The 26624-nt window shown below is 62.5% G+C and overlaps 2 protein-coding genes across 2 annotated transcripts in view; both read right to left on the bottom strand.

Annotated features, from left to right (window-relative positions):
* Positions 1–16530, bottom strand: part of NAV1 (neuron navigator 1) — a 46067-nt gene extending 29537 nt beyond the window's left edge. The window contains exon 1 of the mRNA XM_057424442.1: positions 15801–16530. Within this exon, the coding sequence (XP_057280425.1) occupies positions 15801–16467 (667 nt within the window). The 5' untranslated portion in view covers positions 16468–16530. The remainder of the gene's footprint in view (positions 1–15800) is intronic.
* Positions 16531–17302: 772 nt separating this feature from the next.
* Positions 17303–26222, bottom strand: LOC130607383 (collagen alpha-1(III) chain-like). The gene is made up of 4 exons (XM_057424436.1): positions 26161–26222; positions 18924–19493; positions 18340–18576; positions 17303–17792 (listed from the first exon to the last, which is right to left on the bottom strand). Exons 2-4 carry the CDS (start codon positions 19475–19477, stop codon positions 17303–17305), a joined length of 1281 nt encoding a protein of 426 aa, XP_057280419.1. The 5' UTR covers positions 19478–19493; positions 26161–26222.
* Positions 26223–26624: the final 402 nt, after the last annotated feature.

The following is a 26624-nucleotide window of genomic DNA, read 5'->3' as shown; positions in this document are numbered from 1 at the left end:
GGGGCTCTGCACGGTGCCTGCCCGACCCGTTGCGTTTCCTTCCACCACTGGCCTTGTTTTCCAGCCCATCCCTGCCATCCCTGTGTGCTCCAAGGGATGTACCAGGACGCCCCCAAACCACCCCTCTCCCTCCAGAGATGCCCCATGGGCAGAGCACATCCTCCCAGCTCAGTGGGAGCTCACTCATTTCACCCCTTCCTGCAAACCTCCTGCCCCACACCATCAGAAGGCAGCAGGTTCATTAGCACTCGGGTGTTAATTGCTCCCAGGCTTTCAGCTGAGGAGACCAAGCAGCAGGAGCTGGGGCAGGCGATGGGTTTCATGGTCCAACCCCTCCCAAGGAGCATCAATCCCTGTGGGGCACAGCGAGGGAAGAAGAGGGGTTCCCCAATGGCCCCAGGTCTCATTGCTGGACCCTCCTGGAACAGGGCTCTGCAGGAGGCTCCAAAGGTGGCTGCAGCAGGAAGGAAGCTCCCTCCCTGCCTGCACCCGCTGTCCCCATCACCGCAGCCACGCCATCCCCAGCAGGGACAGCCCCACACCCTCCATGGGGACAGCAGCTCCCCACTGCGGGGTGAGAGCAGAGAGGATGAGCAGCGGTGACAGGCAGGGACTTGTGCTGAATCAGCACTTGTGGGGCGATGGCTGCTGGTGACAAGGGGGGGCGGAGGGACCTGGAGCCTGGACCCGCTCTGGCTCCAGCCAGCCAAGCCTTTAAAAGGGATTCAGACTTTCTCAGGCTAAAGCAGCCATAAATCCACTTAATTGGGTCTCTCCCATACACACGTTTCCAAGCGGAGAGATCCAGACCGGGCCTCCAGCCCATTTGAGGGTTATTCTCTCAATGGATGCTGCGCTTGGCCTCAAACCACCCCACCTGCACATCCAGACCCCAGCTCCCCTTTCAGCAGCAGGAGCCTCGAGCTGCTCCATGTCCCCTGCATCCCACCTCCATGACCCCCTGCTCCTCTGCACTGATGAACCTCGAGAGCCCAAAATCCCTGCCCCAGGCAGACCCTGTACATCCCTGTACCACGGCTGCCTCCAACGCTGGTCCTGCAAAGTGCTGGAAGAGTTGGGAGCATCCCAACACCCCTGTCCCACTGCGGGTCTCCTGAATAACCTGGAGGAACACCCTGTGTCCCTTGGGAAGGAGGGAGCTCGGATCCTCAGGCTGGAACTGTGCCCAAGGATCTGACCTCTAAACACCAGCACACACGGAGCACGGTGACACCAACACCCAGGCTAACAGCCCCACAGCCTCAACATCACCAGCGCTCACTGCACGTGGGGTCTGTCCTACGCCAGGGCCCTGCACAGTGGGGCCAGGCTGCACACACTGCGCTCCGTGCCTCAGTTTCCCCTCGGGGCTCTGCATTATGAGGGGTGCACCCCAATGCCCACCTTTAACGCAGCCACCAACAGGCTCTGACACTGCAGACCCCACGCTAAAAACACCCAATAGAAGCCAGAAAGTGTGTTTGTGGGGGGAGCAATAACCCCCCCAAAACCCAACACAACCCCTTGGCGAAGCAGAAGGAAGCAGCTTGGAGGCCCCGGAGCAGGCGGTGGCAGCGGGTTCACCCTCCCCACGCGTCACCAGGCGCAGGTTGGACATTGTGGAAATGCAGAATTCCAGATGGCTCTTTTTGGGTGGGTTTTTTTCTCCTCCTTGCCTCATTTCCAAGGCAACAAGACCCGCTGTCATCTGCTGGTTGCCATAGAGATTTCACCTGATTCTGCTTCAGCGGAAGAGAAAGCCCGGCTCGCCCGCTGCTGAGCCGCAACCGCCTTCGAACTTGCTGGGAAGAGCAGAGATAAATGGGGCTTTATACGGCAGAGGCAATGGGCTGATTCAGAGGATCAAAGGAAGGAACTGCGGGTTTCTGTAGCACAAATCAGCCCTTCACTTAACTGCTTCGGTGCCCTCCAGATGTGCCCTATATCTGGCGACATCGCCAGCCCCCACTCCGGGCTCTGCTGATGGAGGAAGGGATGGGGGCACACGGGGAACCCTGCACCCGCTTCTGCCAGGGTCTGCAGGACCCCTGCAGGGATCCCATAGCGTGATGGAGGCCGGTCCCTTCCAACCCCAACCATTCCATGACTGTGATTACTGCGGAGGATGCTCCATGTACCCCGTGTGGCTGTGTCCATGGCCCAGCTGCAGAGCGCAGCTCCCAGTCCTTCCCCCCAGACCCACGCTCATCCCATGGTCCCGTCACGGATTCACAACACACAACGGGATGCACAGGACCAGGCACAGCACCACGGCACCTCCAGCCATGGGCACCCTCCCCTTCCTTCTCCAGTGGGTTTGGGAATAAAGACACCAGTGGAAACCAGCACTGTGGGGATGCACAGGCTGTCCATGAACAGGGCGGCCGCCCAAGCTTGAGTATGGGGAGACACGATCCAAGAGCTCCCTGGTCTGCAATGGCACCCTTGGACTCATAGTCAGATGCCCCAAACCTGCAGATCTGATCAAGGGAGCCGGCTCACCCCACCCGGGGCTCCCTGTTACTGAGGAGGATGCCTTGGGAGAAGACCCTGGGCACTGGGAGGATGCTCGCTCACTGGGTACCACAGTCCCTGTGCTCGTCCCTCCCTGCTGCTCCCCACCAAGCGCCCAGGCCTGGCTCAAAGGGTGATTTTGAGACTCAGGAGCACATCCCCTCCCCAGTCCATGTCCCCGTACCAGGGCTGGTCAGGGCAGCTCTTGGCTCAAGCTGGCTCCGTTCTGCAGGGAGAACAGTCATTAGCAGAGCCAAACTCCCCATTCCCAGCCAGAATAGAGCCACGCTTGGGGAAGCTTTATATTCCCAGAGACAAACAACTCACATTTGCTTTTTAACTGTTGGAATTGCACCCACTGGGACGGGGCGAACAGGGAGCCTTTTGTCCCCCTCGCCTTGTGACTGTGAGCTTTGTGCAGAGCAATGCGTTGCAAACACAATTCTCCCCGGCCTCAGCTGGGCTCTGGTAGACACTTGGTCTGTCTGTCCATCACCAAAGAGCCCTCATGTGCCTCCAGCAGGACTGCAAAATGTCCTCCCTGGCTCCCCTGCCAGCCGCAGCCGGCAGAGCTGCTTCTCAGAGCCATCAGGATGGACCCAAAGCACAGCCAGCACGGGGGGCTCTGCACCTTGACCAGGAGCAGGGTGGGAAACCAAAGGTGCAGGAGGCTGCGGGCAGCAGAGCTGCTCGCTCAGGTCACAGCTCTCCCTGAGCATGGAAAGCCCCAGCACGGCAGCGGCACAAGGACCAGGCCATGGTGAGCCCTTGGGGAAGGTGCTCAAGTCACCTCCTGCGCAGGTGCCCAGCTCCTGAGGGGCTGGCAAGGCTCCCACCGAGCTGCCACCCTGGGCAGGAGCAAGGATGTGTCCTCAGGGACCAGCAGCAGCACCCAGGGGTGAGCATCCTTCACTCCAGAAGAATGAGACCCCCGGGGCTCTGCTTTCCTAAAGCCCCAGCTGCAAGAAGGGGCTCAGCGCTGTGAGCTCACCCTGGGCTCTCTGCAAAGCCCATGAAGGTCTGGCCACAACGAGGACCAGACCCCAGGGATGCTCGGGAGCCATCGCAGGAGGCAGTAGCCAAAAGCACCCCGCGATGAGCCAGGAGGCAGAGCACCTCGGGCTGCCCCAGCTCCAACCAGCTCCAGGCTCCTCGTTACTGGATCTATTGTTGCAGCTCCCGCGGGAGGAGGGAAGGCTCCGAGGCTATTTTTGCTTCCATCTGGGGAACCATCTCCCTCCATCGTACGCAGCCACGATGCTAATTTTTAAGGCTGATGATTAATTGATGTCAGGCTCATTACGGGGCCAACGGCTCCCTCTTCCCCAGGAGCAGCAAGGACGGGGTGGGTGGAGGGGGGGACGGGACACATGCTTTGACAGATGTCGTTCGAGCCGTGCGTGAGTGACGTCCTCACAACGGAGAAAATAGGAGCCATTACCATGGAAAGCCCTGGAAATGGGAAGGGAAGTGCCTGCACGGGACCCCAGCGCCCTTCCCCACACATCCTCTAATCAGCCCTTCACGCTCTGCTCTGAAGGTTACCAGGGCTTTGCTCAATGGCCATTGTGCAAGCCCAGGGGGGTGGAATCTCCCGCCCGGGACCCACAGGAGGGGCAGGTGCCACATTCACACTGGCACCAGCATCACCAGGATCCCTCCGGGATCAGGGTGTCCCCCCTCTACCTGCAGTCCCTGGCACTGGGGTGCCCGGGGGTGCTGCTCCAGGTGGGCACAGGACCATGGTGGCAGCATCTGCAATAGGAACCCCAGGCAGGGCACAGCACAGATTTAGGGTCCCTTCAGGCTGCCCTGGGGATGCTCACCCCAAGGCAAACCCCCTCTCCCAAAGACACAGTGCACAGTGCGGGGAAGGGGGGGGGGGGGGTGACACCCTCACATCCTGCACTCCCCCCCCAGGACCTCCTGCATCCCTCGGTGGGACCCACCAATGGGAAAGGGTTCTCTTGAGCAGCGGTCACGTTTTCCCCACTAAAGGTGGTTCGCAGAGAAGGAAGACCCCGCGTCCTTCGGGAAACCTGGGTGTGCCGCAGGAGGGAAGGGGATGCTCAGCATCAGAAAGCTCTGGGCCACCTCCATGGGGCCACCACGCTCCTCCCCGGAACCCCAAAGCTCACAGCAGCCCTGCCCAGGCACCCTGTGGGGCTGGGGGGACGGCATGGAGGAGTGCTCCTCACCCCAAATCCATCACCCCCATTACAGTGAGCAGAGGGACTCCTCAGGATTCAGCGCACAGAATGCGGACCCTGTGAGCTCAGCTTTTACTGCAGGGATGGGCAGGGTGGAAAAGGCATCAGCACCCACAGAAGGGATTTCCATGGAGCCCCCAGACTCTCCACCGTGCACCAGCTCCCACGCGCCCACCAACACCAAGGGCTGAGGGACGTGGGGTGACGGTGGCTGCAAGACCCCGCACACCGGCTCACTCCAGACCCCCAGAACCCCTCAAGCACCCGGGAAGCAGGAGTTACACCCCCAGCCTGGACAGTTTGGGATCCTCCCCCCCTGAGCTGCAATGAACGCCCTTCCCAAAGCGCCTGTCCCACAGGTAGCATCCTCCCAGGGATGTGACCCGGCTGAGGTTTCTCCCCACTAAAGCCCCTCTCGCCTGCGCCCCGCGAGCCATGGGAAGCAGCGCTGCGATGTGCTCTGAGCTCTTCTCCCCACATTTGTTCTGGGGGCCTGTCCAAGCACTGAGGCTGCAGAGCCCAGAGCCACGACCGCTGCGGGAAGAGCGGAGCCAACGCTACAGCCTGGAGGGAAGCATCAGCCAAAAGTCATTCCAACAAGGAAGTGATTTGTCTTCTTCTGGCTACGCAGCAGCACGGTCATGCACCGAGCGAGCGGCCACCGGGCCGGCAATGGGGAATGCTCCCACCAGGAGCCCGAGATAGCCCAGAGCAGGGGGGAAAGGATGGGGAAAGAAACGCCATGTGCCCCCCCCCGCATCGCTCGCTCCAAGCCAAGGCATCGCATCCAACAACAGTCCTGAATGTGAACTGCACACAATGAGCTCCAGCGAGTAATTAATCCCTTCAGGAACGCTGTAAGTGATTGCAGACAGTTCACCAAGGAAAAAAAAACCATTGGAAAGTCATCGCAGACATTACCATAAGCTGTTTCCTTCCCCGCTCCGAACGACATCCAGCAAGATGCGCCTGGAGAGCTGCGCTCCGCAGGTCAGAGGTGATGGATTTAAGCTGCTTTCCTCCCAACACCCAAGCTACCTGCCAAGCCGACGCTGTGAGGAACCAGCCCAGCCCCAGCCGGAGCAGCTCGTCCCCCAGCATCCCCCATGCTGGTGGCTCACAGCAGGGATGGTCTCCATCCCCACGCTCCCTCTGTCCTCCTTCACCCACTCCAACATTTGTCCTCCAGCCGGACAGCAAAGAGCCAGGCAGTTCCGGTTTGGACCGAGTTCTGCCCCATTGCACCCCACACCTCTGCTCAGTGCCCTGCAGGACAGGCACATCTGCCCTCATACAAAGCCACTGCATGCAGGTGACCAACGCTACCATCCCCATGGACACACAGACAAGGGGGGGTCTGTCCCCACATCCAGAGACCCCATCCTGCAAGGGAGGAACGGAAGGGCGCAGCAGCTGCCTTTTGCTTCACAATTCCATGGTGTTTCTCAACCCACAGCCTCTCCCCGTGAAGCTGGGGTGCATCACGCAGCAAGGGAAAGGTTTTTTCCCCTTGTCATTAAAGCGCCTTCAAATTAGTTGGGATTTTAAAACTAAGAACACACCCTAAGCTTCCCCTTGGAACCGCTCTGGGTTTGGGAACAGACTCTTCCCCCTCCCATGCCCTCCCCTGGGATTTCCCCCTCTCCTCACCATGTTTTTGTTTAAAACTCCACCAGGCCACAGAGAAAACCCAGGGCAGGAGAAGAGGGAAGGGAAACAACAGAAGAAGGCGTTAGAAACTGGGGCTCTTGCAAACCCCCCTCGGCGCAGGGGGAGGCAGAGCTCGGAGCTGCCTTCCTCCTCCTGGAAAGCGAGAGGCGCTGGGAACGACGAGGGAATAGCAGATATTCCCCAACCACCCGCACAGGATGCGGCCTCTGCAGAGCCCTGAAGAGCTCATCACAGGGCTCTTGCTCCACTGAGCCAAGCGCCAGAGCGTGTCCGGCCACGGTGCGGCTCCGAGATGGACACAGGTTGATGGCAGGCACATCCCACGTGGATGTAGGGAAAGATTCGGACATACCCAGACACCGTCGCTCCATGCCAAAGTTACTCCCTACACCAGTGTGCTGTGCTCAGCAGCCAAACGTGGGGTGCTGCTAAGGGGCAGGGACATCCTGCATCCCTGAGCACCCCACAATGTCCCCCAGGTAGGGACTGCCCCTACCAAGGCTGATCCCACTCCACAGCCAAAGCCTCCCCGCTACAACATGGATCTTAAGGAGAAGCTGCACTGGACTCTCCACACAGGATATGTGCAACGTCTGCTTGCGAGGGAGAACACCCCACAAGGGGATGAGAAGCTATATGGAAATGGAAGATCATTACCATGATCTCCTTGGAAACATCCCATCGGAGCAAGTTTTCCTTCCTCCTCCTTCTCCTCTCTCCCCATGTGCATGAATTCTGGCACCCCATGCACTGCTTGGCATTGCCTCAGCGCTGTGGGTCCAAGACGCAGGCGTCTCATTTCTAAAGCCATTGTCTAAGATGTGCTATTGAGCTGCAAAACATGGATGGCTTGGGATGGAAACCAGGCATCTCCTGCGCTACAAAAAAAGAAGCTGGATTTGGTTTGGCTTTGAAGCCACAGAGAGCCTCAACCGAACAGAAACTGCTTTCTTTCCACAAAGGGAACCAGAGCCTTGGCAACGGAACGAGTCGGCACCTCTGCCCCTGAGCGCAGCGAGGAGCAGCCCAGGAGCAGAGCAAAGGCTGTGGGGAGCAGCACGGCATCCAAACGCGCTCCACTCGGGAACGCGAGGCCGGAAACGCTGCTTTGTGCATTTACTGTTGATCCCGAGCTCTGGGCTCCTCTCCTCACGTGCTGCAAGGTCCTCCCCCAGCCTGTGCCAGCAGCCAGCTTCCAGCAGCCCCAAAGCTTCACCACCTTTAGCACAATGCCTGTTTGCTCAGGAAATCACCCCGGAACGTTCAGCGCTTGCTATTTGCCTTCACAAGCGGAGCGGGAAGCAAAGATATCCTGCCCCCAGGTTACTGAACTTCCCCCATTACTAAGAAGGGACCCGATGGGGAGCAGGCTCTCACCTCCAGCCACAGAGCTGCTTGCGAAGGGGATTTTGGAGCAGCTTTCAAACCCCAACCTCTGCACAGCCCCCAAAGCATCTCACAGGCTCCAGGAAGAGATTCCCTCCCTCATCCCCCCATGCTGCTTTATGAGCGGGGCTGTTCCTCTCCCTTTGCAGGAACCGGCCACATGTTCTCCATCTGGGAGCAGATGCCCACGAGCCAATAAGCTCAGCTTGGAAAACTCACTGCAAATAGCACAAAGTCTCTGAGCACTCTGCAGCCCGGGGCCGGATGATGCCTGTGAGTGCTCCGGCAGCACCGGGACACGGCTGGCACAGCACAGACAACCACAGCCCAAGGGGCTCGGAGAGATGAGCATGAGATGGCTGAAGATGCTGCTGCCTCTTCCGGATTGCACTTGGGAATGGGGGCTGCCAGGCTTGGAGCAACCCGCTCCAGTGGAAGGCGTCCCTGCCCCTGGCAGGGGATGGAACCGGGTGAGCTTTAAGACCCTGACTCTATGAACCCCGCGCTGCGGAGCAGGTCTGGGCTGTGCCCTGGCTGCTGCTGTTCCCTGGGCAGCCGGGATGCAGCCAGCTTTTGGGAGCATTTAAGCACTTGACAGTGGGAGACAGGAGCCCAGGCAGTGACAGAGGCACCCACAAACACCCCAGGGTGAACACTCAAACACGCAGATGCTCTGCGAGCCCCCGGGGCACAAAGACTCCAGGCTGCAGCTGGGAGTCGGGCAAATGCTGGTGCTTCCCCTCGGCCAGCAGGTCCACAACACGCTCCCCAGGCCGAGCAGGACCCTATCTCCATGCCAAGCCCACATGCATGGTATTGGGACAGCATCTCCCACCACCAGGAGCCAGCGGGTCCTTTGCGCAGCAGCACCTCTGCTCCCAGAGCCCACCCCGAGGTGCAGCGGGCGGCCAATCCCACGGGAAGGGTTTTGTTATGGGTTGAAATGAAGCCGGGGTCTCTGGCAGATGCAGGGCAGTGACTGGAGAAGCCCATGGGCTTTTCCCACTGACTCCACATTGAGCTTCCCCTGCCCTGATCGGATGCAGTGGGATGGGAAAGGAAAACACCAAGCACTGACATAGGGAGACTCCATCCCTCAATTCACTCCCACCTTCGGGCCAGCAGCAGTATCACTCCCAGCAGAGCCTGGCTGTCGGGCTCACAGCAGTGACTCCCAGGATGCTGTCTGTGTCCTCCCTGACGGACTGGGGAGGAAGGAAGTCCTCTTGCTTTTGCTCTGCACATTGGGAGCCAAAGAATCATGGAACCGTCTGTGTTGGAAGGGACCTCAAAGCTCCTCCAGTCCCAACCCCCTGCCATGGGCAGGGACACCTTCCACTAGAGCAGGGTGCTCCAAGCCCTGACAGCCCCCATTCCCAACCACAATCTGCCCCCCCACACACACACAGCAGTGCTCCCCCCCTCCGAGCCTGCCAAAACACCACTGCCAGGCTGGTCCAGCATGAACTCGCCCTGGCAAAGCTGCCTCCAGCCTCTGAACCATCACTGCTGGGATAAGCCTCGGGATGTGGGAACCGGCTGGGGAGGGACGCGCCTGCCCCGTGGAGTGGCCCCCGCACGTTTCCTGCCAGCCCAGGCTCACCTCGGGGAGCTCCCAGTGCAATCAATGAGAATTAGCCACTATCTGTTCTTCCACTTGTTTGCATCAGCTTGGAAATACAATGCCAAGGCAGAGATAAAGGGAACTGGAAACACCCTGACAGCATCTAACGCTTCCAGCCCCAGGGGTCTGTTAAAGAGATGAGTTTCAACATTGCAGGACTCAGCCCGAACAGCAGGTTCCTTTGCCTTGCTCCCCAAGCACATCCCTCCCTGCCAGTGCCCACAGCTCCCCATACACTGGCTACCGAAGCGGGCTTTACAGAGCCCATGCTTGAAGGGGTCCCCACCATGCTCCCCGCAAAAGGCCAAGAGCATCCTGCCAAGGGCATGGCCATGGAGCTGTGCCGTGAGAAGCCAGCTCACCCCCAGGGCAGAAAAAACACCAGGGTAAAGCCCTTTTCATAGAACCCCAGCCTGGTTTGTGTTGGAAGGGACCTTAAAGCTCCTCCAGCTCCAACCCCTGCCACCGCCAGGGACACCTTCCATAGAGCAGCTTGCTCCAAGCCCCTGTGTCCAACCTGCCCTTGAACACTGCCAGGGATGGGGCAGCCACAGCTTCTCTGGGCACCCTGTGCCAGCACCTCAGCACCTTCACAGGGAAGAGCTTCCCCCCAAGAGCTCATCTCAGTCTCCCTCTGCCACAACCAAGCCATTCCCTACCCCGCCATGCGGGAAGCATGAGGCAAGAACGCTGCGCACGGGCAAGGGATGTGTGATTCCAAGTGTCTCATCAGGGAGCTCTTCGCAGTCCGTGGCGATGCTGAAATCTCACAGGGCTATAAATAACCAGCCACGGAGCCGTACCTGAGCTACGGCCTGGAACGTGCTTCACGCCTGCTCAGCCAGGATCCATCCTTCCAGGTCACTGGGCAGAAGAGGTTCCCATCCCGCAGGACCTGCTCCGCACACCTCTGCCCGTGCAGCACCCCCAGGGAGCTCACGCAGCGCTGGCCCCTGCACAGGGGACGCAAGGGTCTCCAGTCGTGGGTCAGGATAACCTCCTGCCCAGCTGTGCCACAGCGGGGCTGAGCCCCCCTGCGCGGGTTCCAGCAGGGAGGTGAATCCCAGCCCATCCCCTGGATTAAGGGAACACACAGCACTGCCCCGATCGGACAAGCAGCGGGAGGAATGAAGGAACAAAACGTGGCAGGAATGGGTCAGAGGGAAGCCAAGCGGATCAGCGGGCACGGCTCCTCAGTGTCACACCCGCCCTGCCACAGGCACAGGCACAGCTCCATGTGCACAGCTCCTCATCTCAGCCCTGCAATGCAGCATCTTCTGCCTTCCCAGCTCCGCGCCGCTTGGCTCCCGCCTCCGAGCTGCAATGCAGCAGCTTGAGAGCCCCCCTCGCTCCTCGCCCCTCCAAGAGGCAGGGCCGAGCCCCTCTCAGGCTTTGCCATCCCCAGCTCAACGCTTCCCAGCCCCAGAACCACCAACCCCTCCCCTGGTTCCCCCGGGAGCACCACTGGATGCGCCCAGAGGACGATGCGGCTCTGCAGGGCAGGGGACAGGGCAGGACCACACCGTGCCCCATCTCCCACACCCCACAGCCCCACACGAGACACCCGCAAGGCGTGAAACCCGGAGAGGACCGGGACTGAGGCACCGCTGAGGGATGGAGCCATCCCCGCTCCACCCAGTGCAGGGATGCAGACTCAGCAGCCTCACCCCTGGGCTCTAACCGCAGTGCCACCGTCACCAGAGGCAGGGCACACACAGAGCCCTGGGACACTGCTGCCACCACACACACGGGGCACCAAACACCACGCGTGTGGTGCCACAGAGGATGCTCGGGGCTGGACAAGTGATGAGCTATTAACCTGAAGGAACACAAGAGGGTGAAGGCACAGGGGGTCGTGCTGTGGGCACAGGGACACGTGTGGCAACACGAGAAGCCAAAGACACAAAGCCAGGGACAGGGGCATCAAGCAGGAACTCTCCAGAAGGATCCAGAACTGCCATCAGCTCCCTGAGTGCCATCCAAGCGGGAAGAGCACTGCTCCCGAGGCACCCAGATCAGAGCAAACCACCCCAGGAGGGACATGGCCCAGGCCCCACCACGGTCACATCCCACCAGCAGACCCCCAACAGCCCCTCCAGAGCTGCACTGAAGTTCACATCCAGGTACATGTGTTCCCAGTGGACAAACGTTGGATGTGGGAGCCAGGCAGAGGCAGTCACTGGGAAACCCCCATTTGACCACAGTTTTCAAGCTCCTTGGGGCAGGATTTTGTTTCAGCAGAGCAGCCCCAATACTTCTGCCTTCAAGTGTTTGCTCTGCTACTTTCCTATGGGCAACTAAGCCAAACCTGGGTTATGTGGGGGTTTAGCACTGCCATTATCACCAGGAACATGGCACATCCCAAAGGGATGCAGCAGAAAGCTCTGGGGTCCAACCTTCCTCCCCGTTCCCTGCAGCCATCTCAGCCAGAGAGGAGACACCTGCTTCTCCCTGTCAGCTGCCAAGAGCAGGATGGAAGCTGCAACCTCTCCCCTTTCTCCTCAAACACGAGCCCATATCTGCTACCAGAAGGAAATAAATCCCCACCCCAAGGACCTCGTCACGCAGGAGCCCTAAGAGAGGAACAACGTTAGCGTGACAGTGGCATCAGGACGGCCACGCCGCTCCACGAGGCAGCAACCCACCCGTGTCACTGCGAAGAGCTGCTTGGTGTCCCACCTCCCCATGGCCTCCTGCCATGGCAGCAATGGGCCCGTTAGCACTTGATTACACAGCCAGTGGGGCAGAGGTGCTCCTTTTGATCCCATGCCCATCCCATCCTTTTAATCCCATGCTCCTTTTGATCCCAGTCCCTTGGCCGGCAGGGACAGCCCTCAGGAGGGTTTTCTCCTTGGGGCCACCTCAACCAGAGCCAGGAACGTGCTCACACAAGACACATCGGACACCATCCGAGCGGTTTCTTTCCTAAACCCACAGTCGGATGCAATGGGAAGCTCCAACCCTTCAAGGACCCCACCTGCAGGCACCGGCCCCTCGGCCTCCTGCAGTGAGCATTTTGGGGATCACCCATGTGTTCCAGCCCATGCACCACCCGCCTCCTCGCTGATGGGAATTAGCACCCACTCCAGAAGCACCAAACACAGCAAGAGTTGGCCAAGGAAATGGCTGCAGAAGAGGCTGCAGGACCTCGAGGCGCTCTGGGAGCTCTCGGGAAGCGCAGGAATGCTGCCGGCACCGCACCATGCTGTGCCACGAGCTCTTGCCTTCCACCCTCCATCCCATGGCTGGGCGCTGCGGTAATGAGCAGCCCCAGCTGCCAGCAAGCCCTGATGAGAAGCCTCTGTCTTTGCTTGATGTGAAGTGTGTAATTTGGACGATGGAAATAGCCTCTACAAAGCACATGCGGTGGCTGCGTGCCACTGACCTCTCCTGTCCTGAGCACGCTGCTCTGATTTAAGTGTGGTTACATCTCCAGCAGCTCTACAAAGGCTTCGGTGCCACCAAAGAGATGACACAGATGAGAGGCAGCATTTGGCCACCACTAAATAACCTGTATTTTGGGTCAGCAGAGGCCTGGGAGCACTCCTGGCACAAGTAGCACGAGGTGAGGATGAGAACTCAGTTGTGGAGATCAAAGACACACAAGGTCCCCACAAGCCACGGTGCCCAGTGCAGCAGGAAGCTTGGGTCAGGCAGAGGCAGCTTTGGCTGCTCAATACAGACCAACAGTTCAAGGACAAGAAGATGAGCAGAGGCTGAAAGGCTCTGCAGCTTCCCAGCCCAAACCGAGCCCACGGGTCTCCTCGTGCCGCCCCGGGGATGCTGTGCTCCATCCGCACAGCTCAGGGTGACGTTCCTTTTGCCAAAGGAACCCAAGGAAACAGCAGAGAAACCTCCCCTCCCTCCCAAGCACCTCCGGAGGCAACCAGGAGAAAGCATCTCTCCCGGCCTGACCCATCAGCCCTGGCAGGGGTTGAAGCCCACTCTCCTGAGCAGAGGGGTCCTTGTCCCTTCCGGGTCCATCCCCACTGCAGGAATAACCTCTCCCTCGAGCACTCGGGTTGTGGAAGGTACCCTCACCCCTGGGGAAGGTTTCATCTGCCTGGCTCACACCAGCCCACAAGCAAAGGGGTCAGGACCAGAAGCTCACTGAGCACAGAACCCCAGGCGCGGTTCTGCCGCCAGCGTGCATGAAGTGATGGAGCCACCACCGCTCCCTCTTCCACACATCCCCACGCTTCTGTTGGCATCCCCACCACACCGGCTGCCAAGGACATGCCAGGTCATGGGTGGCTTGGGTACGGAGGTTACGACTCAACAGCACAGCTCGGATGGACGCGAGCAGCACAGCCCCATGGAAGAAAGGCGAGGTCTCTGCAGGGTTAAGCCCCTGCCCTGTCCACCCCAGGCATTGTCCCCACCAGCCCAGCCCTGTGGCCCCTTCACAGGGTGCTTGGCACCCCTCACAGCATGGACAATCGCCTATTTCAGCACATACACAGAGCAGGGGGAGCAGAGCACAGATCCAGCAGTTTGGACCAGCTGACCAAGCCTTCAGGTACACGTGGAGTCCAAAGGGATGTTCCCAATGTCAAGGGCAGCCCTGGGGGCCTGAAGCAGGCTCCGAGGAAGACAGAAGCAAGGCAACCACCACAGAAACAAAGGTGTGGGCACAAATCCTTGTCCCTGCTGGCAGCATCTCTGGTACCACCACCGCAGTAGGGCTGAGCATGGATGTCCACGAGCCCCCCACTGCTGCGTGTCCAGCCTGTTCTTGCTCCCTGCCCACCCCTTGAGCTCACCCTGGGGCTGCCCATGAGCTGCTCGTGCAGCCCCAAGATGCTCCAGCAGCTGCCAGACCCCTGTCAGGGTGAGTACTACGGGGCCAGGCAAGCACAAGCCTGCTGACCCCAGGGCTGAGGGTGATGCTCTGGGAGGCTCCATGCCCATGTGCCAGCACTAGAGCACGGGCTGTGCCAACCCAAAGGCTCCTGTGTGTGCAGCAGGGAAGCAGGCACAGCCTTACAGATACCTCCCCTGGGCTCCTTACTCCACCTCCCAAACCTGCCCCACAGCCCCAGCCAGGCTGAATCTCACCCCTTGTCCCCACAGCAGAGCTCTGCTTGGTGCAGCCAGGAGAAGGCACCGCGAGCCAGCTCCCCAAGCACCAGAGAAGCTCCTGGACTCCTAAAAGGCAGGGAACCTGAAGGAAAGGACACACCAGGACCCCCAGCCCTGCCTATACCACTGCTCTCCCCCTCCCTCCCCACCAACCAGGGCTTTAACGCCGGCCAGCTCCGGCACTAATGGCTGTGCAGAGGCCATTTGCCACCTTCTCACACCAGTCCGTGACACCCAACAGAGCTCGCTGGAGCCACAAGCCCCCAGCGGCCCCTGCCCAGCCAAACCCACAGGCACTGCAATTGGGAGGCAGGGAAAGAACAGGCTTCAGCAGGACACAGAGGGCTCCCAAGGCTGCCACGGGTTCCAAGAGATCAGCACGAGGGAAGCACGAGGGCTGGATGCACCAGTACCAAGACCCAGCGCCATGCGCCATGACTGGGGCAGCGGGTCCCCAGACCAAGGGCACGGCCAGCGCTGGAGGCAGCGCTCAGTGCTCTCATGGAACCCCCCCCCATGCATTAACGTGTGGCTCAAGGATCAAACCCCCCCGGACAGCAAGATGCTGGCGGCCACGGGCTGAAACCAGCTCGAGCAACCCTGGTAGCAGCATCCTTGGAGAACCTTCCTCAGCCCAAGGCGCTGGAGGAGCTCTGGATTTGAAGCCTCCTGCTCAAAGCACAGACCCTGCGCACAGCACTTCCACCGCAGCCTCCCAGCGAGAGCAGCCAAGCTTAACCCACAGGGGCAGCCACACCGACGGCAACGGTGGGGAGCGGCAGTGGCACCTCCATTGTGCTTGGTGGGGCATCGAGACCAGGGTGACCAGATACATGTGGGGGAGAACGAGCTCACCCACCTCCTGCCATTGCCCCTCATGAGGAGGCTTGAGACAAGCCCAGAGGTGGACATGAGCTGGCCCTTGGGCTGGCTGGGGGCACCTTTGCCTTTCCCTGCTCCTCGCCCCTCGGCATCCCCGCTCCTCGCCCCTCGGCATCCCCGCTCCTCGCCCCTCGGCATCCCCGCTCCTCGCCCCTCGGCATCCCCGCTCCTCGCCCCTCGGCATCCCCGCTCCTCGCCCCTCGGCATCCCCGCTCCTCGCCCCTCGGCATCCCGGCTCCTCGCCCCTCAGCATCCCTGCTCCTCGCCCCTCCGCATCCCTGCTCCTCGCCCCTCCGCATCCCTGCTCCTCGCCCCTCCGCATCCCTGCTCCTCGCCCCCCGGCACCAGGACCAGGCCAACACAGCTTCCATCGGGCCCCTCCCGGGGGTGCCAGGGCTTCCCCCCTCCCCGACGCCTCGCGCAGCACTCACCCAGCATCTGGCTGAAGAGGAGCTGCTCCAGGTCGCCCAGCACCGTGACCACCAGCTCGGGGTCCACCTTCAGGTACGGTTTGTCCTCGGCGCCCGCCGCCACCGCCGGCCCCTTCCCTCCCAGCAGCTCATCATCGCACTTGCCGCCGCCCGCCTCGGGGGCCTTGCTGAGGGGCTTCACCTCCGCGTAGGGCCCGCGGGGGATGCGGCTGGGTTTGCCGGCGGGCGGCGGCTTGGCGGGGCCGGCGGGGCGCGGCGGCAGCAGCGAGTGCTCGGAGCGGGACAAGCTCCGCGACATGGCGGGCGCCTCCCGGCCCCGGGGACCGCCACCGCCCCGGCCGCCCCCCGCCGCCGCCGCCCCCGGGGCCGCCGCCTTGGCCATGTCGTCGCTCCAGCGGGGCTCGTAGAGCTGCCGCTTCTTCTCGGCGTCGGTGAGGAAGGCCAGGTTCGTGAGCGACTTCTGCTTGCGCAGGTTGGAGCCGGCCGGCAGCCGCCCCTCCGCGCTGCTCGCCTTGAAGACGCGCAGCTCCGCGCCCCGCGGCCCCGCCGCCGCCGCCGCCTTCGCCCGCTTCGGCATCACCGCGCCGCCGTCGGGACCCCGCCGGTAGCCGCGCTCCTCCTCGCCCAGCTCCACGTCGGGAAGGTTCTTGAGGTTGCTCCCCAGCATCCCCGCGCTGCAACCATTTAACCCGCCGGCTGCTGCCGCTGCGGCACCGACGAACACCGGGCGAGACAGAGAGAAGAGAGGGAGAGAGAGAAGCGCCGTTAGCGCCCGCCCCGCCGGGGCGGAGCGGGACGGGGAGGAGATGGGGCGGCTGTAAGGGGGGGGTGGCGGTGAGCAGCGCGGCCCCACCTCGCCGCTGCGCCGCCAGCGGGACACTGCGAACCAGCGGAATGTCGGGGGCAAACAAAAAGAGCCCGCCCTCCTCCGAGCCCCGCGGGCAGGGGGCGGAGCGCGGCGGGGACGCGCAGCAGCGAGCACGGCGGGGGGGGGGGGGGGAGTGACCGAGCAGAGCCCCGATGGGGGGGGACGGGGACAAAACTTCCCCTTTTCACCCCAAACGGCGCTGGAAGGGGCGGCCCCGGGACCCCGCCCCCAGCGGGGCCCCTCCGGGGGGTGTGGGGGCTGAGGGGGAGCGGGGTCTGGTTATCATCAGTGTTCATTAATTACCCGTCCCCCGGGAGGGGTGAATTAAGTCTATTTGGTGACCTCACGCGCGCTGCCATGGCAACCGCCGGAAAATATCGCATTAGAGCCCATCACCGTGCTGCCGGGATGGGGAGAGGGCAGGGCGGGGGGGGGGGGGGGGGGGGGGGGGGGGGGGGGGGGGCCCAGCCCCCAGCCCGGGGGGGGGGAGTCGGGGTCCAGCCCGTGGTGATGCTGAGGAGCCCCGAAATGCCCCGGCCCTGGATGGGACAGCAAAGGGTGGCCAAAGCCCCCGGTGTTACCATTGCTGGCATGGGGTGGGTGAAGCCGCTCTCAGTGTGCGGGGCTGTCACGGCTATGGGCTGGGTGTGGGGCCCACTGCGGGGGGGCAGATCTGGGGGTGCCGTCTCATGGACCCCTGGGACCTCCCGGTGTTCCCGGTCCCCTCCAGCCCCGCGGGAGGTGTGGAGCCAGAGAAAGGATCCGGCCCCTTCCCCAGCCCCGCGGCTCTGACCGAGTTCTGTCCCTTCACATCACGCAGCGAAGCTCCCGGCTCCTTTTCTTCCCTTCCCCTGCACATCCCTGGAGCATCCCGCCATCCTCCGCTGCCGCTGCCCTGGCAACCGCCGCCCGGCATCTCCCCCAGCGGCTGCCCCGCAAAACCTGCCCCAGAGCAGGCGCCATCGGGGATCGGGTTGTCCCCAGCACCGCAGTGGGGAGCTCGCACTGGGCTCCCGAGAACGGGGGTGTCCCCGCGGTGGGTGCGGGGAGCCAGCGGCACCCGCCTCCGCCCGGCTCCGAGCCAGCTCCTTGGAAATGGGTCATTCCTGGAGCTCGCCTGGAAACTGGGAAGAGGAGGGAAAGGAGCCAAGCAGGGCCATGTCCCGGCGGCGCCACGGGACGGGACAGTCCCTCTGTACTGCACCATGGGGGATGCTGGACCATGGGGAATACTGGACCATGGGGGATGCTGGACCATGGGGGACGCTGGACCATGGGGGACGCTGGACCATGGGATGCTGGACCATGGGATGCTGGACCATGGGGGACGCTGGACCATGGGGGACGCTGGACCATGGGATGCTGGACCATGGGATGCTGGACCATGGGGGATGCTGGACCATGAGGGATGCTGGACCATGGGGATGCTGGTACATGAGGGATGCTGGACCGTGAGGGATGCTGGACCGTGAGGAATGCTGGACCATGGAAGATGCTGGACCATGAGGGATGCTGGACCATGAGGGATGTTGGACCATGAGGGATGCTGGAACATGAGGGATGCTGGACCATGGGGGATGCCGGTCCATGGGGGATGCCAAGGTGGCTCCTGCACCTGGGTTTGGTGATGCCTCTGGTTGTAGGTTTTTAGCCGTGGGAGTCACTGGATACAGGAGCTGCAGCCGTGTCATTCCCAGAGGAATTGGGGCACAGCTTATGTGGGGGTTCCCCCTCGGATTCCATTCCAGCACATGCCCGTGGGGGTCTGAGCTCCACACGACCCCCTGCCCCCCCTGCAGGACCCCCCCCCACCCCCAGCAAACCCCCCTGGACTCACTCGGGCCTCCAGGTTTGGGGTCGGGGTCAGGTCCAGGGCACTCGTCACCCTCCTCCCAGCGCTCCTGCAGCCTGGAGGGCAGAGCGGGGTCAGGGTGTGGGAGCAGGGGCACATTGTGGGGTGCAGCTGGCTGGGGACCCCCAGGAGATGGGAACGCAGTGCCTTGGGCTCTGCCAGGGCTAGGGGACACTGGCAAGGGGGGGTCCTGGTGCACTCCGTTGCCCACTGAGCCCATCTCCTGCCCCACACCTGCTCCCATGGGTGCCCCAAAACCCCCAGCACCCCAAACCCAGTTGGAACCCTCCCTGTGGGGCAGAGCCCCCAGACCCAACCCCACTATTCCCCATGACCACCCTCATCACGTCACCTGCCTCCCCATGTCCCCCTGTCCCCATAACCCCCATCCCCGGGGACTCACCGGTACTGGAAGGGTGCCACGGTGGCAGTGACGGGGTGATTGTGTGGGGCACCCGAGGAGAAGGTGATGGCCCCCGACCCAAATACAGGACCCCTCCCCTGCGAGCCACTGTGGGGCTCATCCCCCATCCCTGCCACGGTCACACCACTGCCCTTCCCAGGGCCAGCCCCCAGCCGCCCCCCAGCCCTACCCTGTGCTGGGGGAGCCTTGGGGAGCTCAGGGGGCTCCCTTGCCCTGCCTGCCCCTCTCCTCCCACTGCCCCCTGCTTCTGGCCACTTCCCGGGGGGCACCAGGGGTCTCGCTGGGACCTTCTGCCCCCCACGGCGGGGGACACCGGGGCTGCCCCCATTGCCCTCGGCAGCTCTGCCTTTGGGTTTGAGGGTCCTGGGGCCGGGGGCTGGCTGGGGGGACAGAGCCCTGGGGGACACGGGGGGGGCCGTGGTGCTGGGGGGGGGCGCAGCGTGTGGTTTGCCATGGGCCATAGCGCGGGGCACCGGGATGGCAGAGGCGAAGTGGCTGCGGGCGGCAGGGTTGACGTTGGCTGTCCCGTTCATCCCGGCGCTGGCGAGGCTGTGGGGAGAGAGCAGGGATGAGCAGGGCGAGGGGTGGCCATGGCGGCACCCACATCCCCGCAGACACAGTGGACCCTGGCCTTGACCCCTGCTGACTGTGGTGCTCAATGGCCTCATCCCGGGGGAGGCCGCTGCACCCCACAGAGGGAGGACACATGTGATGCCCCCCCCACAGGGATCCCCACAGCATTTGTGACATCCTCCCCCAGGGACCCTGTGCAGCCCCATCCCAGGCCCCTGTGGCAGGTCCCTGCAGCAAGGCCACATGGCACAGAGCCTCAGAAGACAGGGCTGCATCACAGGTGGGATGGGCGCCTCTTGGCCACCCAAAACCTTCTCCTTGTCCTTGGAACCACCTCCTGGTCCAACGAGACCATGTCCCAGACATCCGAGACCATCTCCTGGTCACAGAATCATCATAGAACCATGGAATGGTTTGGGTTGGAAAGGACCTTAAGATCACCCAGTTCCAACCCCTGCCATGAGCAGGGATGCCTCACTCTAAACCAGAGAAGTGGTGAATGCTCCATCCCTGGCGGTGTTCAAGGCCAGGTTGGACAGAGCCTTGGGTGACATGGTTTAGTGGGAGGTGTCCCTGCCCATGGCAGGGGTTGGATCTGGATGATGTTAAGCTCCTTTCCAACCCAAGCCATTCTATGGGTCTATGATTCTCCTTCCAAACTCGTCGTCTGCCTCGGGACTGATTCCTGCCCCATCTGAGCTCTGCCCCTGCAGCAGCAGGGGAGCACCGCATCACCTGCACCGCTTTGCCTGGCTAAAGCAGGTTACAGCTTGACCTACATAGGCACAGGCGGCTTCTCTGCAATCAGATCCAAAGGGAAACAACTTTCTCTTTTAATGCCACTGAGCACAGAGCTCCGTGTGCCCGGAGCAGCTCTTGGGAACCGGCTGCCACCATCACCGAGTGATGGGAGCACCAGGACTTTGCCCCAGATGCTTCAGTTTGGGGGTTTCAGCCTTGTCCCCTCACCAGGTACCAGAATATACACACAAGGTGTAAGAGCTCCAGAGTTCAGGCCCAGAGCACTGAGCCAACAGCTACCTGCTCCAGCGCTGAACTCCGGTTTTCCCTGAATTAAAGAGCTCTAAGCCCAGAGGTGAGGTGGTTTCAGATCCCTTCAGGTGATTCCTCCACAAAGACACGGGTGTTCACACTGAAGGAAAACGAAACAGCCTTGGCCGAGCGTGTCCTTCATCCCAGGGCAAGCACAACCCAGCACATCCCTGAAGGCATCTCTTTCAAAGAGGCATCTGTTGTGCTTGGAGCTGGAGCTATGTCCTCATCCCCGTGTCCAAATGCACCCCTCATGTGAGACTTTAGCAGCCAGAAACGAATACAGGGATCTAGAGTCTCATTTAATGTCCCCATTTCCTATGTGAGGGGTCACTGGAGCACCCCCAGCATTGAAACAGATGCGCTTTGGAGCCGTCCATCACCTGAGCACGTGTGATGGATGCCTCAGAGGGATCCAACCCCCATGGTCTCAAGAGCCAATGGCTCCGCAGCATTTCACTGCTCCTGAAACGTTTCAAGGTGACTTTAATAAACCAGATTAAATTTGCTCCTCTCTTATCTCTTGCAGTTTAGGGGTCCCTGATGGGGATGGAACTGCCCTGTGCCCCCGGGTAACTGTGCCAGGAGCCTGAGCACAGACGCTTGGTGCTGCACAAAGGCACGAAACCCATCAGCCTCTGCTGGCATCCTGCTGCCACTTCGTGCCTCAGTTTCCCCACCCTGCCACGGCCTCTGCTCAGGGTGAGGGAGCTGAAACCAGGCTGGGAAATAGGGATAAAGGAGGACGGATCCTGCAGAGCAGCTCCGTGATCAGGAGCCACTCTTGAGACCGGCAGCAGAGGAGTGCCGGGGGCTGCAGCAGGGCCGGGTGAGGAGCTGAGCCCATCCTGGTGCCCCGACACGGCTGCCCCTCGAAGCAGCCCTGTGCTTCTTGCACGAGGAACCAGCCCCTTGGGAATGGCTCCAGCACGGCCGCCTCCCCGGCACGCTCGGAAGAGGGACAAAGAAAAGGCTCCTTGTGGCACAAGGGACATCAAACTTCCCTAAGAGAAACAGAGGGAGCGGGGGCAGAGCAGAGCCTTCAGAGGAGAACAAGCTCCTGATTCAGACACCAGCCCCATCCCTCCGGCCCCGGTGCCCTGGCCGGGACCTGGCCAGGCTGTGGGACACTGCCAGTGCCTGGGACATCGCCACCACCACAGCGCTGAGCCCTGGCTGGGCTCCTTGGCGCTCCGGAGGGGCAGGCTCCATGGCTGATGAGGGTGGGGGCAAGGGGGGCCCGGGCAGCGCTGCTCCGCGGGGCTGTTTCCCCACAGCTCGATGCTGGGGGCTCTGGGAGATGAGCTTCGGGCTGGGGCAGGAGGATGGAAACCGCCTGTGGTAGGAGCAGGGATGCGCAGCCCCTCAGGCCCGGCACCGGTCTCCGCTGCACAGCAATCCCATTATGCACTTAACCCACGCCAATACAACCTTGCTCCGAGCAGAGTCCAGCTCTCAGTGCACCGACTGCAGCAGCTCCTGCCCCCAGCAGCCCCGCGGACAGGACTGAAACCGAACCGTGCCCGGGATGGGCTTTGCCTGGCACAAATCCTGCTGGGACAGAGCCAGGAGCTGCGCCAGGATCTGTGCGAGGGGCTGTACAAGGAGCCCCGGTGCCGAAGGCCTCTCGCTGGCCGGGGATGTCCCGGCTCCCTGTGGAGGTGCCTGGGGTCCCCACGGTCCCGCCGGACCCCTCACGGATCCCGCACCTCACCGGGGCTGAGCACGGCGGCTCTGACCCGCCCCGGGGCAGCAAAGGGGGGTACTAGGGGCCCGGGTGCCCCCCAGGGCCCAGCCCGCTGGGTTCCGCGGTGATGGGTGCCGGGGTGCGGGGGGGCAGCGGGGGAGCCCGTTCAGGAGGCGCCGGTGCTGGACAGCTCCGCCCCCGGCCATGCCGAGGGGGACACGGGAGCCACCGGTCACCGCGGAGCCCGGGGTGGCCTCATAGACCCACGGCCTGGTTTGGGTTGGAAGGGACCTCAAAGCTCCTCCAGCTCCAACCCCTGCCACAGGCAGGGACCCCTTCCATAGAGCAGCTTGCTCCAAGCCCCTGTGTCCAACCTGGCCTTGAACACTGCCAGGGATGGGGCAGCCACAGCTTCTCTGGGCACCCTGTGCCAGCGCCTCAGCACCCTCACAGGGAAGAGCTTCTGCCTAAGAGCTCAGCTCAGTCTCCCCTCTGGCAACTTAAAGCCATTCCCCCTTGCTTCAGCATCCAGCACTGTGGCCGAAAAGCAACATTTCCCATTGAGCTCCATGAAGCTTCAAACCTTTCTCAAACCCTCTCCAAAATCTGCCCCAAAATCTTCCCAAAACCTCTGTGCCCCCTACGGGGCTCAGGATCCCCCCGCCCCTTGTCCTGGCCGGACCGAGCCCTTGGCCAGGAGCCACCCCGCAGCCCCGGTGCAGGCACTTGGACACTCGGGTGAGCTTCCGCCTCTTCCCGAGCCCCCCCGCAGCCGATTGCATCATTCATGGAGCTCCCGCATCGCGGACCTGCCCTTTGCTCCCGGGAGCCTGGAGCAGGAGCAGATGTCGCAGCATCTGCGCTCGCCGGCACCGCGTGGAAACGGTGCCCCCCCGGTCCTGAGCACTCGATCCGGGACCCCCCTCGATCCGGGACACCCCCCCCCCGGCAAAACGCATCACCTCAGCAGATGCTGCTGCAGCCGCACGCAGACACATGCGGTGATGCTCGGGGGGGAGCTGGGCTTGACTTCCCACCCCAGCATGCACGGGTGAGCCCCCCGCTGCCTGTGCCTCCTCCCAACATTCATCTCTCCAAGCCCGCGGGCAGAGCGGGGCCTTCAGGCCACCCAAAAATGTCCTTTTCCCCCCCAAATTAAGTTACGGATTTGGAGGACGCTGCAGGGGGTGCGGGGTGGGGACACAGCAAAGGGGACACAGCAGGAGCTTGAATCCCAAGAGCAGAGCCACAGACTGGGCTGGGTTTGTGCCTTCGCTGAGCCCTGCAGAGCCACCGAGCTCCAGCCTGGGGCTGGATCTGCTCCGGGCAATGAACCAGGTGAGGGAAAATCAGCTCCCAGCTGCAATTCCCAACTGATCCCCCCGGTACGGGCTATTCCCAGCCCCCCTGCCAGGTCTTACCTGCGCAAGTGGGATGAATCTCTCTCCTCTCAGCCCAATAATCCCTCGTACAACAAATCAGTCCCTGTTCTGCAGCCAGGACTCTTCCTGGCAGAGCGCCGGTAGCACCCCAGGGCTGTTCCCTTGGGACAACCGGGTATCTGCGATGGAAAGCAAAAGCCACCGGGAGCCCTTAATGGGATGAGTGGATTTTCCAGTGAGCTGCAAATCCACAGCAGCTGCTGGCAAACAGCTCCCTGCTGAGGCCCTGGGGGCTGCAGCAGTGCCTGTGTCCCCCCCCCACCTCTGCCAGCTTCCAGTGACAGTGACCCTGGGGCTCAGCAGAACAACCCCAGGTGCGTTCCTGATGCCAACATCCCCAAAGAGCTGGGGATGGCCACTTACACTGGAAGAGGCAGGCAGGGGCTGGCAATGCCACCCCGACCCCAGCACCCCCCATCAGCCACAGAGCAGGCAGCACCTCCAGTCCCACCATCCTCGTACAGCTAAAATCGAACCTTCCACCTCCAAGAGATGCAGATAACAGAGCCACCGTGGGGCCATCACACCCAGAGGGGAGCCTGAGCATCCCTTGAGCATCCCTCCAGCATCCTTTGAGCATCCCTTGAGCATCCTGCAGCGAGCAGCCCATAGGAGGAAGGCAGCACTCGCGCCTGCCCCCTCGCCCACTCCATGGTGCATCCTCCCCATCCAGGAGCCAGAAGGGGTGGAGGGGAAGCCAGGACCCGGTGAGCTATCGCCCGACCCCGGGCAGGGGGAGTTTCCGCTGCCGGCGGTGACAGTGCTCAGCCGCATCCGCACAGGCTCCATGGCCGTGTCCAGTGGGAGTCAAGGATGAGGGTGGGGGGACGAGAACAAACCCACCTCCTGCAGCTCCCACCTCCTCTCCTCCGCGAGAGGCAGGGAACCCATTGGATCCATAGCGGGAGGCATTAACTCGAGTGCTGGCTCCCGTCCTAAACCCACTTCCCCCAGCACGGCCGAGACCTTCACAGCCCAATTCCCACATCCTGGCAGTGAGGGGATGCCAGGACACCAGTCCCCCAGCCCTGGGGATGGGTGGCTTGTCCCCACCTGCCCCCTCCCCATGCGATGCCTTGGAGCACCCCAACCCCTGGTGCCTGCAGGGCAGCACCCGGGCTCCTGGCTCCATCCCCGCTGTGGCCCAATCCAGGCAGCGCTGGAGGCAGCTCCCGCAGCCGCTGGTTAAGGAAAACCCCGCAGTTTCTGTCGCTTCCCATGGCAGTGGCTGGCGCCGGGCCCCCTCCCGCTGAGCATCCCCTAATCCAGGCAGTTAATCCGGCACCAGCGCCCGATGTCCATAGCCCTGCCCAGACCCACGGCACGGCCACGCAAAGCTCGTTAGAGGCCCCGTGTTAAGGAGCAGGGCTCAGGCCGTGCCATCAAACACAGCAGGGAAGCCACCGGAGCCTGCCCAGGCTGGGGACACGGGGGGTGGTCCCAGTCACCCCATCCCTGGGGACACATCCCTGTCACTGCCCCCCTGCGGGGGGTACAAAGGGGCTGCCCCCCAAGGGACATCCCAGCAAGGGATCCCAAGGGCCTCCCATCCCCATCCCATGGGGTGGCCCCAGTCCCTTTGCTGGGGTCGAACCTCCCCAGGGGCAGTGAGGGGACGTCCCGCAGCAATGCGAGGTCGGAGTCACCTCGAGGGACCCCGCTCCCCGTCCCCCCCCCCCCCCCCAACCCCGGCTCCAGCTCTCCCAGCTCCACTTGGATCCCGCTCCAGCCAGGAAGCAGGAACACGGCCCCGGGCACGCGGGGGCACCGGGCACGTTCCCGGCCCCACCACGGCTCCAGCCCGGCCCAGAGGCTGCACCCCCAGCACCAGAGCCCGGGGTGGGGGGAAAACCTGACACCCCCCCCCCCCCCCCCATCTGCCCATGGCCTCAACCCGTGTCCCCATCCGGGCCCCGCTCCCGTCCACAGCGGAAACACCTTTTTCCTGTCCATGGGGCTGCAGCGCAGGGAGGGCAGCAGGAAAGAGCCTCGCGTCTCGGAGGGCTATTTATAACCTGCGGCCAGCCAGGCCGCCCCATTCCTGCCCCACGGCGTCCCCTCCTGCCCCACGGCGTCCCCTCCTGCCCCACAGAGCCTCCCCCTGTGCCCCAAGCCCTGCTTCAGCCACCGCCAGCACCATCCCTGACCCCATCCCAGTCCAATCTCTGTCCACATTCCCATCCCGTCCCATTACCATTTCAAGTCTCATTCCCATCTCATCCCACACCTTGTCCCCATCCCCATCCTTGTTCCTGTCTTCATCCCCAATTCCAACCCCATCTCATCCCAATCCTCATCCTCATCCCTCTCCCGGTCCTTGTTCCCCTCCCCACACACCAACACTCAGCCTTGGGCCCCCCTCAGCAGAAGGAAGAGGCCCAAATCCTGCCTCAGGGACATCATTCCCATCACCCAGCCCCACACTCCCCATCCCACCCCATCTCCCCCTGTTCAGGCCCACCCTGGTCCCTCAGGAGCGGGTTCCCTATGCCGGGGATGTGCTGCATTGTGGGGAAACTGAGGCAGGGGGTGGGCAGGGCAGGCAGAGCCCAGCTCTTGTCCACCCATGGAGCGCAGTTACTCAGCTCCTGCAAATGACTCAGCCAGGATCCGGCCGGGACAACCGGGATTTCCTGACTCAGCTTCCCCAGCCACAGAACCGTGTTTGAGGGGCTCCAACCCCACCAGGCACCAACACATGGGACGTGGGGATGCTCCGGCACCCCAAGGTAGCTCGGGCATCCCTGCACCTGAACATGGCCGAGCATCCCCGGCGTGTCAGAACATCCCCCAGGGTGGCTGAGCACCCATCGGACCCCTTTGCTACCAGTGGAAACAGCACTGAAATCCCAGCCAAAGTCCCCACAGCACCCACCCGTGGAGCACCCACAGGTGCCCGTGACCCTCCAGCATCCTCCCATGCTC

Source organism: Pezoporus wallicus, unplaced genomic scaffold (assembly GCF_028554395.1).
Source record: "Pezoporus wallicus isolate ANWC-B61680 ecotype Strahan unplaced genomic scaffold, APGP_CSIRO_Pwel_v1 contig_9123, whole genome shotgun sequence".
Taxonomy (NCBI): Eukaryota; Metazoa; Chordata; class Aves; order Psittaciformes; family Psittacidae; genus Pezoporus; species Pezoporus wallicus.
The sequence above is the reverse complement of the archived record's forward strand: the minus strand, read 5'-3'. Positions and strand labels throughout refer to the sequence as shown.